At 50.8% G+C, this 18516-nt stretch overlaps 1 protein-coding gene across 1 annotated transcript in view; it reads right to left on the reverse strand.

Moving 5' to 3' along the window:
* The window catches only part of POLN (DNA polymerase nu), a 95915-nt gene that overhangs the window by 35825 nt on the left and 41574 nt on the right, over positions 1–18516 (reverse strand). The window contains exons 10-14 of the mRNA XM_036326961.1: positions 16699–16782; positions 16126–16221; positions 5970–6026; positions 4856–4909; positions 3925–3990 (exon numbers count right to left, since the gene is read on the reverse strand). Coding sequence (XP_036182854.1) covers positions 3925–3990; positions 4856–4909; positions 5970–6026; positions 16126–16221; positions 16699–16782 — 357 coding nt within the window. The remainder of the gene's footprint in view (positions 1–3924; positions 3991–4855; positions 4910–5969; positions 6027–16125; positions 16222–16698; positions 16783–18516) is intronic.

Here is an 18516-nt window from a genome sequence, read left to right on the forward strand (position 1 = left end):
CTACAGAACCTGGCTGGAGAACCTAGCAAGAGAACATGGACACAGAACCTGGCTGGAGATCCTAACCAGAACTTCGCTGGAGATCCTGAACAGAACTTGGCTAGAGATCCTGGCTAGGCTGCTGATCAACTGAATGCTGTCTCTGTGTCATTCCTTCTTCGCCGACTCCGTCCACACCTTTGGGGACCCCTGGACCTGCTGGGGTTGGACCCCAGCAGTATATAAAAAAGGCTTCAAATCAATAAATTCAGTTTCTACCTTAAGAAACTATAAAAGGGAGAGCAAATTAAACCCAAAGTAAGCAGAAGAAAAATGATAAACATCAAAGCATAAATCAATAAAAACAAAAAGTGGAGAGAAAGTCAACGAAACCAAAACCTGATCATGGGGGGGACGTGGGAAGACACAAATTACCAGTGTCAGGAATGAGAGGCGACCTCACTACACATGTGGGAATGAAGGAATGCTACAAACCACCGTATACCCATAAATTAACAATTTAGATGAAATGGACAAATTCCTTGAAGGACACAAACTATCAAATTCTCTCAAGAAGAAATAGATAGCCTGAATAGCCCTAGCTCTATTGAAGAAATTTAATTTGTGATTAAATAGCTTCCCATAAAGAAACTTCCGGGCTCAGATGGCTTCAATAATGAATTCTATTAATAAGGAGGGAAAAAATAATTCTATACGAATTCTTCCAGAAACTTGAAGAGGAGCAAATACTTTCAATTCATTATTTGAGGTTAGCATTATCCTGGTACCAAGACCAGACAACAACACAATAAAAGAAAACTACTCCATGATATCCATCATTAAAACAGATACAAAGAGCCCTGGCTGGTTTGGTTCAGTGGATAGAGCACCAGCCCGCAGACTGAAGGGTCCCGGGTTCAATTCCAGTCAAGGGCACATGCCCAGGCTTCAGGCTCGATCCCCATGGGGGGCCTGTAGGAGGCAACCGATCTATGATTCTCTCTCATCATTGACGTTTCTATCTCTCTATCTCCCTTCCTCTCAGAAATCAATAAAAGTATATTAAAAAAAAACAGATGCAAAGATTCTAAACAAAATTTTACCAAATCTAATCCAACTATATATATATATATATATATATATATATATATATATATATATGATATTATATACACACACACAAATACATACATCAAGACCAAATAAGCTTTAGTCCAGGAATGCAGGGTTGGTTTAACATTTGAAAATCTATTGGTGTAATCCATTATATTAACAAATTTAAGGAGAAAATCCCCATGATCATCTTAATAGAATCAGCCGTGGGCAAACTACGGCCCGCGGGCCGGATCCGGCCAGTTTGAAATGAATAAAACTAAAAAAAAAAAAAAGACCGTACCCTTTTATGTAATGATGTTTACTTTGAGTTTATATTAGTTCACACAAACACTCCATACATGCTTTTGTTCCGGCCTCCGGTCCAGTTTAAGAACCCATTGTGGCCCTCGAGTCAAAAAGTTTGCCCACCCCTGTAATAGATGCAATTTTTTTTTTTTTTTTTTACAAAATCCAATTTCTAGATAAAAACTCAGCCAATTGTTATTTGAAGAGAATGTTCTGAAAGTGGTTAGGGTGCTTACGTAAAACCTGCTACAGCATTCTCACCAATGAAACCGAGTGTTTTCCTCCAACATCAGCAACAAGACGAGAGACCTGCTCTCACCACTTCTATTCAACATGGTACAGTGTTCTGGTTAGTATAATCAGGCAAGAAATAGAAATAAAAGGTATCCATATTGGAAAGGAAGAACTAAAGCTTTCTTTATATATGAAATGATAATCTACATAGAAAACCAGACAGGATTGGCAAAAAAGTTATTAGAACTAAGGTTGCAGGATGCAAAATCAAAATATAAAAATCACTTGTAGACCAGCCAGTGTGGCTCAGTGGTTGAGCATCCACCCAGGAATCAAAAGGTCCCTAGTTCAATTCTCCGTCAGGGCACATACCTGGGTGGCAGGCTCGATCCCCATGGGGGGCATGCAGGAAGGAGGCAGCCGATCAATGATTCTCTCATCACTGATGTTTCCATCTCTCTCTCCCTCCCCCAAATCAATAAAAATATAGTTAAAAAGAACAGAAACATTAAAAAATCAATTGCATATCTATATAGTAGCAATGAACACGTGGGATGGAAACAATTTATAATAGTATCAAAAAGCTTTCCCAGGAGAATTCCGGGGTGACTCCTCGGTGAGATGTGGCATCCACCGAGAGAAAGGGTGTGCAGGCTTAGCAGGTCTAGAGGCTGCCTGAAGGGCAGACGGATGCAGCCCCTGCAAGAAGAGGTCGTGGTAGAGTGAGAATTAGCATTAGCGTCAGTATCAGAGCTAGTGCTGGTCCCAGTCTGCGGGTTGAAGACTCAGAAGAGCTCTCTGAAGTGGGATGTCCAAAGCAAGTCCCTTCAAGAATGGGCTCGAGGTTCTCAGAGGGCGTCCTGCACTCACAGCCACTGCCCCAGCAGCGCCCAGGGTCGGCCTACCCTGCCCCAGGTGCTGGCCTGGCAGGGTGCAGTCCAGACAGGGCACCGAGGGACCCATGGGACAGACACGTGCACGACGAAGGGAAGGAGGAAAGGGCTCACGCTCTCCACTTTGTAAACCCCCACTCACTTGAGCTCCTTCACCATGAAAATATACTCATGTGGACACATTCTATCCTGCATATTTATTTATTTTATTGGTTTCAGAGAAGGAGGGAGGGAGGGAGGAACATCAATGATGAGAGAGAATCATGGATCGGCCGCCTCCTGAACGCCCTACACCAGGATCGAGCCCAAAACCGGGCATGTGCCCTGACCGGGAATCGAACCGTGACCTCCTGGTTCATAGGTCAATGCTCAACCACTGAGCCACCCAGTCATGTTATAGTGTATATTGAAATAATTCACGTATTTAATTGATATATTCTTAAATAATTCAATTATTTAAATTTAAATATAGATCCAGGTAAATATTGGTATATAATATCAAGACTTCTTAAATAAAATGAAAAGGCATAAAATAAAAGCATAGTTTTATTATTTATTTATTTATTTATTTTTTATTATTATTTTTAGAGCAAGTGGAAGAGAGAGGGAAAGACAGAGAGAAACATTGATGTGAGAGAAATATCAATTGGTTGCCTCCTGCACGAGCCCCAACCAGGGCCTGGGCTGGGGAGGAGCCTACAACCCAGGTACGTGCCCTTGACCGGAATCTAACCCGGGGCCCTTTGGTCCTCAGGCTGACGCTCTATCCACTGAGCCAAGCTGGCAAGGGCAAAGCATAGTTTTCTTTTTGTAGAAAAGTTGCATTTTATAAATACATGTGCTTAGCAAAGATTCTGGAAGGACAGACACCAAATGGCAGCACAGCTAACTGGCTGGAACGCAAGGGGCTTTCGTTAGGGTTTTCTACATTCTTTTCTGTACCTAAGGAACTTCCTGTAATGAGAAATCAGTAACGAGCTGTCTGTAATTCACCAACATAAAGCCATTTAAACAGCGAATTGCTTTCAGTGCTACTAAGCCTGCATCCCAAATCCTCAGAGGCAGCCTTGCACCACAAGGTGGGCGGGGCCTCAGAGCATCAGCCACTGCAGCCAGGTCCTGGGAACCAGGAGCCACCTGGTCAGTACAAACCTGAAAACGAAGGGGTGGGACGGGGTGTCCGTGTCCGAGAGAATGACTCTCTGAGCGGGAGAGCCTCTCACTAGCTCAACACTTCACGACAGAACGACCACGTGTCTTGTCCCCCACTGCGTAGGTGCTAAGTAAACATTAGCTGGGTGAATAAACAGGAGGAAATCCGCTCTAAGCGTAGGGGGTGCGGTAAACACAACCACTCTGTCATCCCGGGGGCCCCTCTTAGAAACAGAAACTGGTGTCTGGCAAGGAGCTAACCTACCGGGTGCTTGGCGGAGAGCCTTCCGGTCACTGTCCCCGTCTGGTTCCACGTGGAGGAGATGGCGCCCTTTACCAGAAGGAATCGGGGTGAGCCCTGGCCATGCCACGGAAGTCGAGAGCGCGCTGCACCCTTTGGCGCCTCCCCTGCAGACAGCACTCTCTGTTCCTCCAGAGGCCCTACCCCGCCCGACTCCTGGGGTCAGAAGCTGCCAACTGTGGTCAAGATGTCCCCTCACCCAAGGGAAACTGCAGCAGGACCGCGGGTCTCCAAGTCACTTAAGAACCCTGTGCGTGGGGAGAGGGCCGAGGGGCTCAAGGCGGGCCCAAGGGGGGCTGTGCATCCCGCACAAGCTGTGTGGCCTCAGACGAGTGACAGGACATCTCTGAGTGCAGACTCCTGGAAGTGACCACAAAGGGAGCTGCAGCCACACGTGGGAGAGCGCAGGGTTGGCAGCCGGGCCTCCTGGGCCCCACTCCTGGGTCCCACTCCTGGGTACGCCGCCTCCTAAAGAGGCCTGAGTCCCAGCACAATCGTGGCTCACGCTCCAGTTTATTAGACTACTAGAAGCCCAGTGCACGAAATTCGTGCGGGGTGGGGGGGGAGCGCGTTGTCCCTCAGCCCGGCCTGCACCTTCTCACAGTCGGACATCCTTAGCGCTGCCACGGAGGCAGGAGAGGCTCCCACCACCGCCACTGCGCTCACCAGCCATGAGCCCGGCTTCTGGCGCACTGACCACTAGGGGGCAGCTCCTGTATTGAGCATCTTCCCCCTGGTGGTCAGTGCTCATCATAGCGACCAGTCATTCCTTCGTTCGGTCGATTTGCATATTAGCCTTTTATTATATAGGATTTCACCATCAACCCAACTCTAAGAGCTTCCACACCATCTGAACTCACAGGCACCCACATTCCTCACGCTTCAGCCCCGGTACCTCTTTCACGCAGGCGAGCAGCCCGTCCACAAAAGTTGACTTGATCTTGTGAACCTGTTACAGAGACAAGAAGCGGCGCCTTCTTTGTTGAAGTCGTTCAACAGGAGCGAGCGTCAGCGCCGTGTGTCACCAAGACGACCCAGGACCCCGGAGTGGCCTTGTGGCCAGAATTAAACCACAGCGACCCGCTGAGAAGGGGTCACCCCCCTTTCTACAGGTATTTGTTATTCTGCAGCCATGCTCTCACAGGAAAGTGATGAGGATCAGGTGCGCTCCTGCCCGTCACCCCGTGCCCCGTGGTGCCCCGCTCAGTCCTCCTTCAGTCCTTCCATTACTTCAAGGACAAGGGCAGTTGCGACCCCCTGCTCTCTAGCAGCTGCCCAGCCCTGGCAGAGAGCAGGCCATGGGCTCAGTAAGTAAAAAAACTGATGGTACTGCCTGGTGGGTGTGGCTCAGTGGTTGAGCATCGAACTATGGGCCAGAAGTGTGCAGGGGGCCACTGACCAATGATTCTCTCTCATCATTGATGTTTCTCTCCCTCCCTCTCCCTCTCCCTCTCTCTCTCTCTCTCTCTCTCTCTCTCTCTCTCTCTCTCTCTCTCTCTTCCTCTCTGAAATCAATAAAAATCTATTAAAAAATAACACAAAAAACCCCGATGATACTAGCAATGTGAGTGCTACATGTGGTTCAAGGACAACAGAACTGCTGGCAGGTGCAGGAGCAGAGAAGCAGGGCAGCTGGAAGGGAGGGGTGTGTCAGTGACCAGTGAACAGGAACGCGGATGGTAAAACGCTGCGCGGAGCCACACACCGGGCCTGCCCCGGGCACGGAGGCGGCTTCCACACACGGTACTGATGGAGGGCACGTCACACTGTCACAGACACACCAACTCCTTCCTTCCGAGAGTTCGCCAGCCCCTCAAGCTGAGAGGGGCTGACTGTAGGCGGGGTGACACCACGTCGGGGTGCCAGCGAGCCGTGCGAACACGGGTCAACTTGAACGACTCCATTCCCTTCAGGGCCTCGTCGGGCTGCCTCAGCGACTGGATTTCCATCAACAGAGCCGGTGCCATAAGCTTCCCCTTCGTCACCAACTTATTAAGAAATTAACTTACCTGCCTGTATTCCAAAATGATCTTGGGTAATGGATGGAGGGCTTGCAGAGCAGTTAACTGAAAAATGAGAGTAAATATTATTAACAGAGTCATTCATGGAAGCTCAACATTCCAGACACTTATTTTCAGCCAGAGAAAGTCCTAAAGAACACCGTCTCCATTGAGCATGTTTCCCAAAATGGAGATGCATAACCAACTCAGCTGAGCAGGCGCCCCGGCCTCCACCCTCACAAATCCATCCTCGTGGCGCTAAGGGCGCTTCGCGAGAGCGGGATGAGGTTTCCATGAGGACTCCGCAGCCAGGACGCGTAAGACACCACCTGGCGGGTGTGGCCCAGCTGCCTGGAGTGTCGTCCCAGCACCAAAAGGCGGCGGTGATTCCGGGTCTGGGCACAAATCGGGTCTATCCTGGTCTAGCTGCGAACGGGAGGCAGCGGATCGATGCTTCTCTCTCACATCAATGTCTCTCTCATTCTCTCTCTCTCCCTTCCTCTCTCTAAAAATCGATTTTGAAAAATTATTTTAAAAATATCACATGGCAGCCCTGGCTGGTTTGGCTCAGTGGATAGAGCGTCAGTCTGCGGACTGAAGGGTCCCGGGTTCGATTCCGGTCGAAGGCATATGCCTGGGTTGCGGGCTCCATGCCCAGGGAGGGTATGCAGGAGGCAGCCGATCAGCGATTCTTCCTCCTGGCAGAGAAAACTGGGAAATGCCTACAAACGTGTAACGTGATCGTTCAGGAACACCCAGCACCTGAATCGCAGGGAGCCGGGCATGAAGTCAGGGAGGTGACATCAGAGCATGATTAAGGATTTTCAAATTAATTTTAAAAAGTCAAAATATAAAAAGTCAAAAATATACAGCAGAGTACAAGCTCATAAGAACACGACTTGTTGAAGTATCACAAAGTGAACGCGCCTGGGCTCGCCCAGAGGGAACACTCAGGCCCCTGCCCCCACCAGCCTGGCCTCTACCCCCCAGGCCACTGTTCCCAGGTTTTGAACTTCGTGTCAGTTCAGGACAGGTTCTCTGTGTGTGTGGCTTCTGTGCTCAGCGTGATGGCTTATGGCTCACCATGCTGCCGTGGGAAGACGATGCCGTGAACGTGTAATGCTGATTGTTTGAACGCAGGTCAACTACTTCTCCCTCCACCACGGATGGATATGTGGTTTTCCCATATCGGGCCGCGGTGGACACACGGTGCAGTGCCGGGAACGACGTCCGCAGCTGTTGGATGCACACACGAGGAGGCGTGTTGGATGCACACGCGGGCGCCGGGCCACCTGCAGCGGGGACCGTCCAGCAGTTCATCACACCCGGGAGCCCGTGCCCGCGTCTCGGGTAACGCGTGTTGCTGTCCTCATCCCCGCCGTCCTGGTGATGTGAGCGACGTCTCACTGGGCTGCTGGTGCGTATGCCCCGGCGACCGAGACGGCCGAACAGCACGCGGTGTTTACTGACTGCACCTCTTCTGCCAGGGTCCTGTGCGTGGCCTCGGCCCACGGGGAAACCGCTGTGCCTGTTCCTCCTGGACTGTGGGCACCCGCTGCCTGGACGGGCTCTTTCCTATGAACTGGAAGCGCCTTCTGTGAGGCTCGCCCTTCCTCTTGGTTAGTGGCGTCTCTTCCTGAACAGAGGGTCTTCATTCCACTGTCATCCAATGTGTCGACCTCCTTCTTTACGGTCATGCATTTGTGACCTGTCTCAGAATGTCTCCTACATCAGGTCTTGACGATATTCTCTATGGTATCTCCACAGCCTTGTACATGTGGGTGCACCTTCACTTGGCATTTCTTTCCGTGGAGGATGTGAAGTAGGGCCCAGAGGCACTGGTGCCTGATCATTTACGTGGCAACCTCCTGCTCAGGGCTTTGCAGCGCAGCTTCTGAGGTCAGGGGTTTCACACGCCCAGGGGCGCCTGCTTGGGGCTTCTCCACCGCCCTCGGTCTGTTCGTTTACCCTTGAATCAACACCACACTGTACGGATCACTAATTAATTCCTGGCAATTTCCATTGCTATGTGGTTACTCTTGCATCCAACAGACTCAATCTTCCAATAGTGCTCTATCTTCCAAGATTACCTCGGTTCTTAGTTTTTGCACTTTTCTTTAAATCTGGGAATCAGCTTGCCGATTTCTACAAAAACCGTCTGCCCGGGCTTCATGAGGATCATTTTGAATCTGTGAACTAGTCTGGAGACTGGTGCTCTGACTCTATCGTAGTGTGTGGGCCCGGAAGTGTGTGTCTGCAGGAAGACTGAGGGCGGGGACATGAACAGTCCCGGGCCCGAGAGCTGGCACTGCTGGGGAGGGTCCCGACTCAGTATCTCCCAGCTGCCCTTTTCTTAGAAAAGCTACTCCTCAGGGAGATGAAAATACTCAGCCAAAAACACTGCTTCCGATCAACTCGCTCTCCTCGCCCTGATGCCTGACTCACAAGAGAGCTTTCTGAGCACAGTCTGCCTGCGCATTGAGAAGAGGCCCCGAGAACTCTGAAAAGAATGAAGTGTTTGATCTCCTAACCTGGATAACGCCGGACCGGAGTTGGTCAATGATCCGGGCAGAGGCCACAGCGCCTGCTGCTCCGTGGGCTCCATCAAACACTCCCGCTGGCTCCTGGCCCCACACTCTTCTCATCCCCTCTCCCTGCGGCCACCTGTTGGCACCTCCTCTCTCCCGCTCCTCACGGGCATTTCTTTTTAAAAATATATATATTTTATTGACTTTTTACAGAGAGGAAGGGAGAGGAATAGTTAGAAACATCGATCAGCTGCCTCCTGCACGCCCCCCACTGGGTATGTGCCCGCAACCAAGGTACATGCCCTTGACTGGAATCGAACCTGAGACCCTTCAGTCTGCAGGCCGACCCTCCATCCACTGAGCCAAACTGGTCCGGGCCTCACGGGCATTTCTGAGTGCAGGTCCCTGGTTATCGATGCTGCTGCTTAGCGTCAGCAGCGCTTCGTGACCGGCCGCCTGCCGCAAGCTCCGACTCCACGGCTTGGTCGTGGCCGGGACAGGGGTTTCTGCAAAGCTCCTGTGCGGCAGGAGGACCAGCAACGTCAATCCAGATCGGCTGACTGCCTCCGCGCACGTGTCTCAGCTGTGGTGCGACAACTCTGTGCCAATGGCTCATGAACACGTCTGTCTTAACATGTCCAACATGGGGCCCTTTACTCCATCCCCCCCCACCACCACCTAAAACCGCTCCGCTCCCAGTCTCCCGAGTGGTGGCCATCTCTGCTCAGGTGCAGAACTAAGGAAGCCAGGGGTCACCCCACATTCCTGACTTTTGCTCACACTCATGGATGTTTCTTTCTGTCCTGAAAACGCTCTGAAAATCCATTGCTCTGCCCCATCCTCACGGCCATCACGCGGACTGTGGAGACATGGGTCCCCACACACAGCGACAGCCCATCAGGAGCCGCCTCGTGCTCCACCAGCGACACGACGCACCATGGGCCTCTCAGACCCGTGTCAGTGCCGGCGGGATGGGGCCGCAGGACCGCACTGTGCTGCTCAGTAGGAGATGGTGCTGTGACTTTGGAGGACAGTGAGGGTTTCTTACAAAACTAAACGTCCTCTTGCCATACAATCCAGCCACCCCACTCCTTGGTATTTAGCCAAAGGAGGTGGAAACTTACGTCCACACAAAACCCTGCACACCGATGTTTAAAAGCTTTATTGCCAAAAGCTGGAGGCAGCCAAGATGTCCCTCCGTAGACGATGGGAAAAAGCAGCCGCTACACCCAGACAAGGAAGAGTACTCAGACTGAAGAGAATGAGCGACCGAGCCAGGAACAGACGCGGAGGAACCCTCAGTGCCCATGACTAAGTGACAGACCATCTGAGAAGGCCCCACACTGTGTGACCCCAAGTATATGACAGCCTCAGGAAGACGACACGATGGGGACAGTGAACGGATCAGGGCTGGAGGGAGGAACAGGCGGAGCACAGAGGAGTTCCAGGGCATGAAACCGCTGTGTGAGTGTGAGGATGGATAGTGCCATTACACACTTGTCCAGACCCCCGGGGCGCACAGCACCAGGGCGAGCCCTCTGCACGCTGTGCCCTCTGGGTGCTGAGGTCGAGTCAGTCTAGGCTCCATGCCTGCAACAGTGGACCCTCTGGTGGGGGTGTCGGTAGTGGGGGAGGCTCTGTGTGTGAGGGGAGGGGGGTATGGGACGTCTCTGTGCCTTCTGCTGGATTTTGCTGTGGCCCTAACCCTGAGCTAACGGTAAAGTCTGATAAAAGCGTACCGTGATCCCAGCTCGAACCTCCCAGGCTGCCCATTACCTGCGGGCTAAGGGAGGGAAGGGAAGTGGAGAGGAGGCTTAATTTTGAATTTAGACCATGTGCATGGGTTGCCTAGTAAACGCTCATCATTTTTTGTTTGTCTTTGTTAGTCCTCACCCAAGGATATTTTCCCATTGATTTTTTTTAGAGAGAGTGGAGGGGAGGGAGGAGGAGGTAGAGAGAGAGAGGGAAACATCGATGTGAGAGACACATCGATTGGTTGTCTCCCGCATGCTCCTGGACAAACGGGGATCAAGCCTGCAACCCAGGAACGTGCCCTTGACCAGGAATCGAACTGGAGACCCTTTGGTTCAAGGGCCAACGCTCTCTCTAACTACTGAGCCAAGCCAGCCAGGGCAAAACACTCATCTCTTTTAATGCACAGACTAGCATGACTGGTCCAGGAAAACAGAGTAAGGCCACTATGACTTAGGGCCCTCATGTTCTGGGGAAATTAAGGTCACCGTCTTAACTCCGTCCACAAAGCACCCTACACCGGAGGAGCTCTTTCCCCTCCTTCCGCTGTGGGCTGTCTCAGAGCAGCACAGGCAGCAGCAGGGAAGGGCGGCCCTGCCAGCTGGTGCCAGTCAGAGAATGAATCCACCCAGGACCCCGCGCAGGTGCCACCTCCCCAGGCGCCACCACCGCTGGAACTGGGCTCGCTGCCCCTCCCTCTCAGCCACCAGGAGGGTCTCGCAGTGGGTCCTGCCCCTGCTGCCGGGCTCCACAAACAAACCACAGCCACCAGCTCGGCCACCAGGTGCCAGCTCCAGGCTGCCTGGTGCTGGGATGGAGTGAAGCAGCCGGCGGAGGCTGGGCTCTGGGCCGCCCACATCCTAGTGGGATAAGCAAGCAGGCAACTAAGGGAACCACGGGAAATGGCGAGTGTGTGTAGGAAAATGAAGGATGGGGCGTGAAGACCTGGGGGGAGAAGGGAGGGGCTGGGTGGAGGGGAGCAGGGGGTGGGGGGACGGGAGACAGCTGTAACACTGTCAGAAATTTAAAATGGAAAGGAAGACAGAAAGGAAATGAAGGTGAAGAAATGGGCTGTAATGGGCCTCGCTGTGCTGTGTGACCAGAGAGGTTCTGAGAGCAGTGCTGAAGCGAGCAGCGTGCAGCCAGGTGTTGGAACCTGGGGAGGAGTCTCCGGAGGAAGCCAGGGCTGTGCAGACACCTGGGCAGCAGGCGTGCTCGGGAGGGGGTGGGGGGAGCCCGGAGTGGGGATGGAGCGAGGCCAGAGGAGGGGCAGCGCCAGGCCCACAGGCGGGGCCACGCTCAAGAGCTTGGGTTTTATTCTAAGTGTCACAGAAAGCCACTGGAAGTTCACATCACAGGAGTGACATGGTTTCTCTCTCTTGTTTTTATAAAATGTATTTTTATTGATTTCAGAGAGGGAGGGAGAGGGAGAGAAACATCGATGATGAGAGAGAATCATTGATCAGCTGCCTCCTGCACACATCCCACTGGGGATGAAGCCTGCAACCTGGGCATGTGCCCTGACCAGGAATCAAACTAGGGACCTCCTGGTTCGTAGATCAAGGCTCAACCACTGAGCCACACTGGCAGGCTTTCTTTTCTTTTTTAACCTTCATTGAAGGATTTGTTTATTGATTTTAGAGAGAAAGTAAAGATGCAAGAGAGAAACATCGAGGTGAGAGAGAAAATTCAATCAGCTGCCTTCCGCACGTGCCCCGACGGGATTGAACCCACAGCCTTCAGTGTATGGGACGATGTTCTAACCAATTGAGCCATCCACCCAGGGCGTGACATGGTTCTGTAACACTTTCCAAGACCACGCTGCCGTGTGTGATGAATAACCGCGGGCGTGAGACAGGGGGCGGGAGTGACTGCGCAGGGAGCTCTGGAGGAGCCTGACTGGAAGGTGAAGGGGCTGATGGTGAAGGTGGAGGGAGGGAGGCAAACTCAAGACATACTTTGCACGTAGGGACTTTAAGACTTGCTGCAGGTGAGGCTGAAAGAAAATCAAAGATGATTCCCAGTTTTTGGATGAATAAACTCATAAAAATAGCCAATACTTATTGGTTTTTGAGAGCTTATGTCAGACATGGTCCTAAATACTGTTTCTCTCTCTCTCTCTCTCTCTCTCTCTCTCTCTCTCTCTCTCTCTCTCTCTCACACACACACACACACACACACACACACACACAGTTGCAGAATCCTCACAAGATTCTAGCAGGGACATTATTATTATAGTCCTTCTGTTACAGATCAGGAAACTGAGGCACAAAGCAGTCAAGCAACGTGGCCCAGGCTGTGCAGGTGGCGTGGCTGGGGCCACTGCCCTTGCTTCCCAAGGACACGGAGAAGGACAGGAAGGCATGTGGAAGAGCACGAATCCAGGTCCCTGCAGGGGAACCAGGCTGCACGCAGTCCCTGGCTCACTCGACAACGGCCACCCGAGCCCCCAAGGGCCAGGTGTAGGGACAGTCAGCAAGCGAGGGGACCGCCAGGTGAGATGAGCAGAAAGTGAAACGATGGAGAGGCGATATGCACGGAGGACTCTAGAAGCACAGCCTCCCCTGCTGCAAAGCCAAAGGCTGGACACGGCCCAGCGGGCACTGCTGGCCTCCGCAGAGGGTCCCAGCAGAGGGACATGCACGCATTATCACTGCCCTCGGCTCTGCGCTGCCGCCTACTGGATTGTAAACATCTGTCTATGCTCCACCACTTTCCTAGAGTAGAGCCGCCCCACTCCCTGCCTTTGATTTTTATTGATTGATTGATTTTAGAGAGAGAGACAGAAACATCAATTTGTTGTTCCACTTACTTATATATTCCTTGGTTGATTGTTATATGTGCCCTGACCAGGGACTGAACCCGCAACCCTGGTGTATCAGGCCAACATCCCAACCAACTAAGCTACTCCTTGTCTTTCAAAAATGGACTGTCTTGCCCAGCCGGCGTGGCTCAGTGTTTGAGCATCGACCTATGAACCAGGAGGTCACAGTTTGATTCCCGGTCAGGGCACAGGCCTAGGTTGCAGGCTCAGTCTGCAGTGTGGGGCGTGCAGGAGGCAGCTGATCAATAATTCTCTCTCATCATTGATGCTTCTCTCTCTCTCTCTCTCTCTCTCTCCCGCTCTCCCTTCCTCTCTGAAGTCAATAAAAATATAATAATAATAAAAAAAATAAAAATGGAACTGTCTTATGACCCAGCAATTCCACTTCTGGGAATATTCCTGAAGAAACCCTAAACACTAACTTGAAAAAATATATGCACCCTTATGTTTATTGCAACTAGTGTCCTGGTGCACGGATTCGTGCACATTGAAAGGAAATTAATTAGAAGAAATATTTTAATAGTGTTATTTGCCCTTTCTCTATAATAGAAGTGTCAACCAAATTCACAATCGACAATGACAGATCGAAACACACGTGTGCAATTGGCGCCAGCGAGAGCTTTATATGTATCACGCACGCGCGAGTCAACTTAGCCTTTTATAGATATAGAATAAACTTGCTTAGTTAGACCTGCTTTCTGATTTAGCTAAACTTTTTCCAGCCCAATAAAGCACTCCAACTTCTCTTTCAGGTAATTATCAGCAACACAACAGTAAATATCAACACGAAGCAGATTATTATTGTAGATCACGCAGGGAGAACAAAGGGTTAAATATTTAACTGCAGTAGTGTTTGACTATATTCTGTGCAGTGAGAAAACCAGAAGTCATTTTTAGGGTTCACCATTTCTTACTTCTTTTCAGCCGGGTCAAGTTTCTAAGCTTTCTAAATCTCCGTTTTTTGGCTAATGAAAAGAAAATAGGATTCTACCGAGTCTCCTATCTACCTGCTCCAGGACTTCTGTGAGGATCAAATGAGATGAGGCATGGGAAAACGCTTCATAAACATTTGGTTGAACTGTAAAATGTTTGCACCTGGCTATGATGCAAGTCGGGTTCCTGGGCTGAAGAAACTCCAAGGAGGCTAGTTGCTAGGGAGAGGAAGCCAGGCATTGGTACGTGACGTCATTACCCCCGCGCTCACAGTGACCATTTCCGGGCTGGGCTGGGCTGTGGGCTGCATTTTGCACCATGGGGTCTTGGCAGCATTGGCTGCGATTTGGTGAGGTGCCGCTCCAGGGTGGTGGCAGGGCCTGTGTCCCTCTTGGGGGAAGCCGAGTGTTGGTTTGTTGGGGCCAGTGCATGTCATGGCAGCTCCTACGTTGAGCGCCTGCCCCTGGTGGCCAGTGCTTATCATAGCTACCGGTCGGAGGGAAGCCTTTTATATATATATATATATATATATATATATATATATATATATATATATACTGGAGGCCCGGTGCAGGAAATTCGTGTACAGGCTGGGGTCCCTCAGCCTGGCCTGCACCATCTCCAATCTGGGACCCCTCCCGCAATCTGGGACCCCTCCCGCAATCTGGGACCCCTCCCGCAATCTGGGACTGCTGGCTCCTAACCGCTCACCTGCCTTCCTGCCTGATCGCCCCTAACCACTCTGCATGCCTGCCTGATGCCCCTAACTGCTTCCCTGCCTGCCTGATCACCCCTAACCACCTCTGCCTGATTGCCCCTAACCTCTCTGCCTGCTGGCCTGATCACCCCTAACTGCTCTCCTCCCAGCTGGATCGCCCCTAACTACTCCCCTGCCTGACTGATTACTCCTAACTGCCTCTGCCTGCCAACCTGATCGCCCCTAACTGCCCTCCCCTGCCAGCCTGGTAACCCCTAACTGCCCTCCCCTGCCTGCCTGGTTGCCCCTAAGTGCCCTTCCCTGCCAGCCTGATCACCTGTAACGGACTCTGCCTTGGCCCCCACCACCGTGGCTTTGTCCAGAAGGACGTCTGGACGGATGTCTGAAAGACGTCCGGTCTAATTAGCATATTACCATTTTATTAGTATAGATATATAGATAGATAGATAGCCAAGCTATGGAAGCAGCCCAAGTGTCCATCAGTAGATGAGTGGATAAAAAAGCTGTGGTTCATTTACACAATGGAATACTACTCAGCTGTAAAAAAAAATAACCACCAAGGAAATCTTACCCTTTGCAACAGCATGGATGAACCTGGAGAGCATTATGCTGAGGGAAATAAGCCAGTTAGAGAAAGAAAAGTACCATATGATCTCATTTATATGTGGAATAAAATAACTGATGAATAAAATAAAATAACAAAATAGAAACAGACTCATAGACACAGAGAACAGACTGATGGTTGACAGAGCGGAGAGGGGTTGGGGTCTGAGTGAAAAGGGTAAAGGGATTAAGCCCAAAACAAAACTCACAGCCACAGACAACAGTGTGGTGATGAGCGAGGGAAGGGAGTGGGGGAGGTAGCAGAGGGAAGGGGGGTCAATGGTGACGGAAGGAGACCTGACTTGGGTGGTGAACATAGTGCAGTAACAGGTGACGCATTAGGAAACTGTACACCTGAAAGCTATATAATGGTATTAACCAACGTCACCCCAATACATTCAGTAAAAAACCATTTAAAATGTACAGAACTGTATTCCTCCTGAGAAGGGCAGCTAAGATTTCCTGAAATGAATGTGGCAGGAGGAGAGGACGGGGACCTCCCGTCTCCAGGCTCCTGTGGGCAGGACGGGGCCTGGTCTGGGCCAAGAACTTGGTTTTCAGAGCAAACTGCTACCGACTGTCCTGCCGGGGAATCAAGCCAATGGTTTGCTCTGGAAACTGGCCCCGCTGCCCCTTGCTCCTGGGTTCGTAACTCGAAGGCAACACCCTTGGGCGGGAGCGTGACCACCGCCACCTGCTCGGCCTGGCGCTGGCCGTCCCGCCACAGGCAGCGGGCGGGCTGGGAGTGAGCACACGGGGCGCAGACATGCTCTTGTTTCAGAAGAAGGGGGTGGTTTTGAGCCTTACCACGGCTTCGGATGTGGACAGGTGGCCCCGCAGCCCCGTCTTGGGAAGCATCTCCGTGGGGCTCAGCAGGTGCAGCTTCAGCTTGCCAAAGAGGATCTTCAACAGAAGATGACACGCAGTGAGGGCCCAGTGTGCGGGGCCAGCATCGCACGACAGGCCACAGCCACGGCCAGGGCAGCCGCGACACAGGCGCAGAATGCCGGGAGTCTGATTTGCTACTTTTCTTGAGCTTACAGGCTCTAGAACAGTGGTTCTCAACCTTCTGGCCCTTTAAATACAGTTCCTCATGTTGTGACCCAACCATAAAATTATTTTCGTTGCTACTTCATAACTGTCATGTTGCTACTGTTATGAATCGTCATGTAAATATCTGATATGCAGGATGGTCTGAGGCGACCCCTGTGAAAGGGTCGTTAGACCGCCAAAGGGGTCGCAACCCACAGGTTGAGAACCGCTGCTCTAAAGGAATGACTCGCAATGTGAGAGAACATGAACTTACATATAAGTTCAGGATACATCTCCCTTCACCCGAGTAAGAAGTTTATTTTATGAAAGAACCAGATGCAGCTGTACCTCTCGAAGCTGAGCGCTGCTGGTTATGAGGAACTGCTCTCCTGCCACAAAGTGGGCTTCTTGCTCCAGTTCCTTGAGACGAGACTGTGAACGTGATAAACACAATCTCATTGCAGTTTAAGATGATTTGATTTGTTCACCAAACAGTTCCCAACAAAAGCCCTTATAAGGATACAAACACATATTTTTGACACTAAAAGTACATATTTTGACTCATGGTAGGATACCCAGGCTCACAGGATCCCTCTAAACCTAAGGAAACAAACGGAAAGAAGCAAAATCAGTAAAAAAAAAAATTCACCAAAATGAGGGAGGGAAAGAATGAATTCTCCAGCAGCGTTCTGACTAGAAAGGGGTCCAGCATCCCATTATAAGCGTTAAAACCCCTGCGTGTCCCATGGCAGGGACTCCGGGCCCAGCTGCACGGCCACAGCCACAGCCAGCACAGAGACGGCAGCCACGGAGAGACGGAGGCCGATAGGGACAGCGCTGGACCGAGCAGAGCCGCGGGACCTGCTGCATTTACAAACCCATTCCCCTCACCATCTTGGTCAGAAGAAAAGTAGAAGAAGGCCAGGACTTAACAAAAAATTGTTGTAAAAGGAAAGAGAGAGCCGAGTCAAATCAACCAATTCTGGTGAAATATCGTCCACATACTACTCTTTAGAATTGCCGTTAGGCGGAAATTTCTAAGAAGTTTATAAATAGGGGCCAGAAAAACTAGGAGCGGGACACATATAACATAAAAAAGTAACATCTCAGCTAAACAAAGAACCCAGGAACAACGGCCTCAGTTAAAGATGCCAAAACTCCGAGTTAAAGAAACAAATGATTTAAAAAACAAGGAACAAAGCATTAAGAGACAGACGATGGGTCCCCTGAGGAATAAGTCAGACCTTAGGAAACAAAAGCACAGTCATAATTGTTTGATCTCAAAAAAGGGAGCGAGAGTGTGAGCTCCGCGCTCATACGGCACATGCGCACACTCCTTGTGTTTAAGCACACACAGTGCTGGGTGAGTATAGACAGAGAGAGACAAAAAGACCGACAGCTTCAGGCAAAACAAGACATAAACATCTCCTCAGAGCAGACACACATGAGAACTACAAAGCATTGGCCAAGCGGGGGAGCCAGGAGGCAGAGCCCAGCTGGGCGCGCAGGAGCCAGCAGCCCTCTGGAGGCCGGGTCCTGCTATGAAACCAGGCCCTGAAAGTGCTCCGTCATGGGAGGAAGCCGGGGTAGGCAGTATTGGTTTCCTGTTGCCGCATAACAAACACCCCCAAACACCACCACGGTGTCTGCTCACATTTCTGGGGATCAGCAATTTGGGTAGCGCTCAGCTATGTGCTTGTGCTGGCCTCGCGACCTCGGGGTTGAAATGTCCATCTTTCACTAGATTTCCCCCCCAAATATTTAGCTCATTTTAAAAATTGTGACAACCATTTTCTTTAAACCATTTTTTCTAAATTAATTTATTAGTTAATCCTCACCCGAGGATATTTTTCCATTATTGATAATTAGAGAGAGTGGAAGAGAGGAGGGGAGAGAGAGAAACAGCCCAGGACTGGGGATCAAGCCTGCAACTGAGGTACGTGCCCTTGACCGGAATTGAACCTGTGACCCTTCAGTCTGCGGGCTGATGCTCTATCCATTCAGTCAAACCGGCCAGGGCAGGGCTTTTCTTATTGATAGGAGTTCTCTACATACTCTGTATATTACTGTTTATCACACACATTGTAAACATAATAAAAATCCGAACAGTATTTTTAAAAGCAAATTGAAGAATTTTATATGAAAATGCAAAGAACTTAGAATAGC

Source organism: Myotis myotis, unplaced genomic scaffold, assembly GCF_014108235.1.
Source record: "Myotis myotis isolate mMyoMyo1 unplaced genomic scaffold, mMyoMyo1.p scaffold_m19_p_1, whole genome shotgun sequence".
Classification (NCBI taxonomy): Eukaryota; Metazoa; Chordata; class Mammalia; order Chiroptera; family Vespertilionidae; genus Myotis; species Myotis myotis.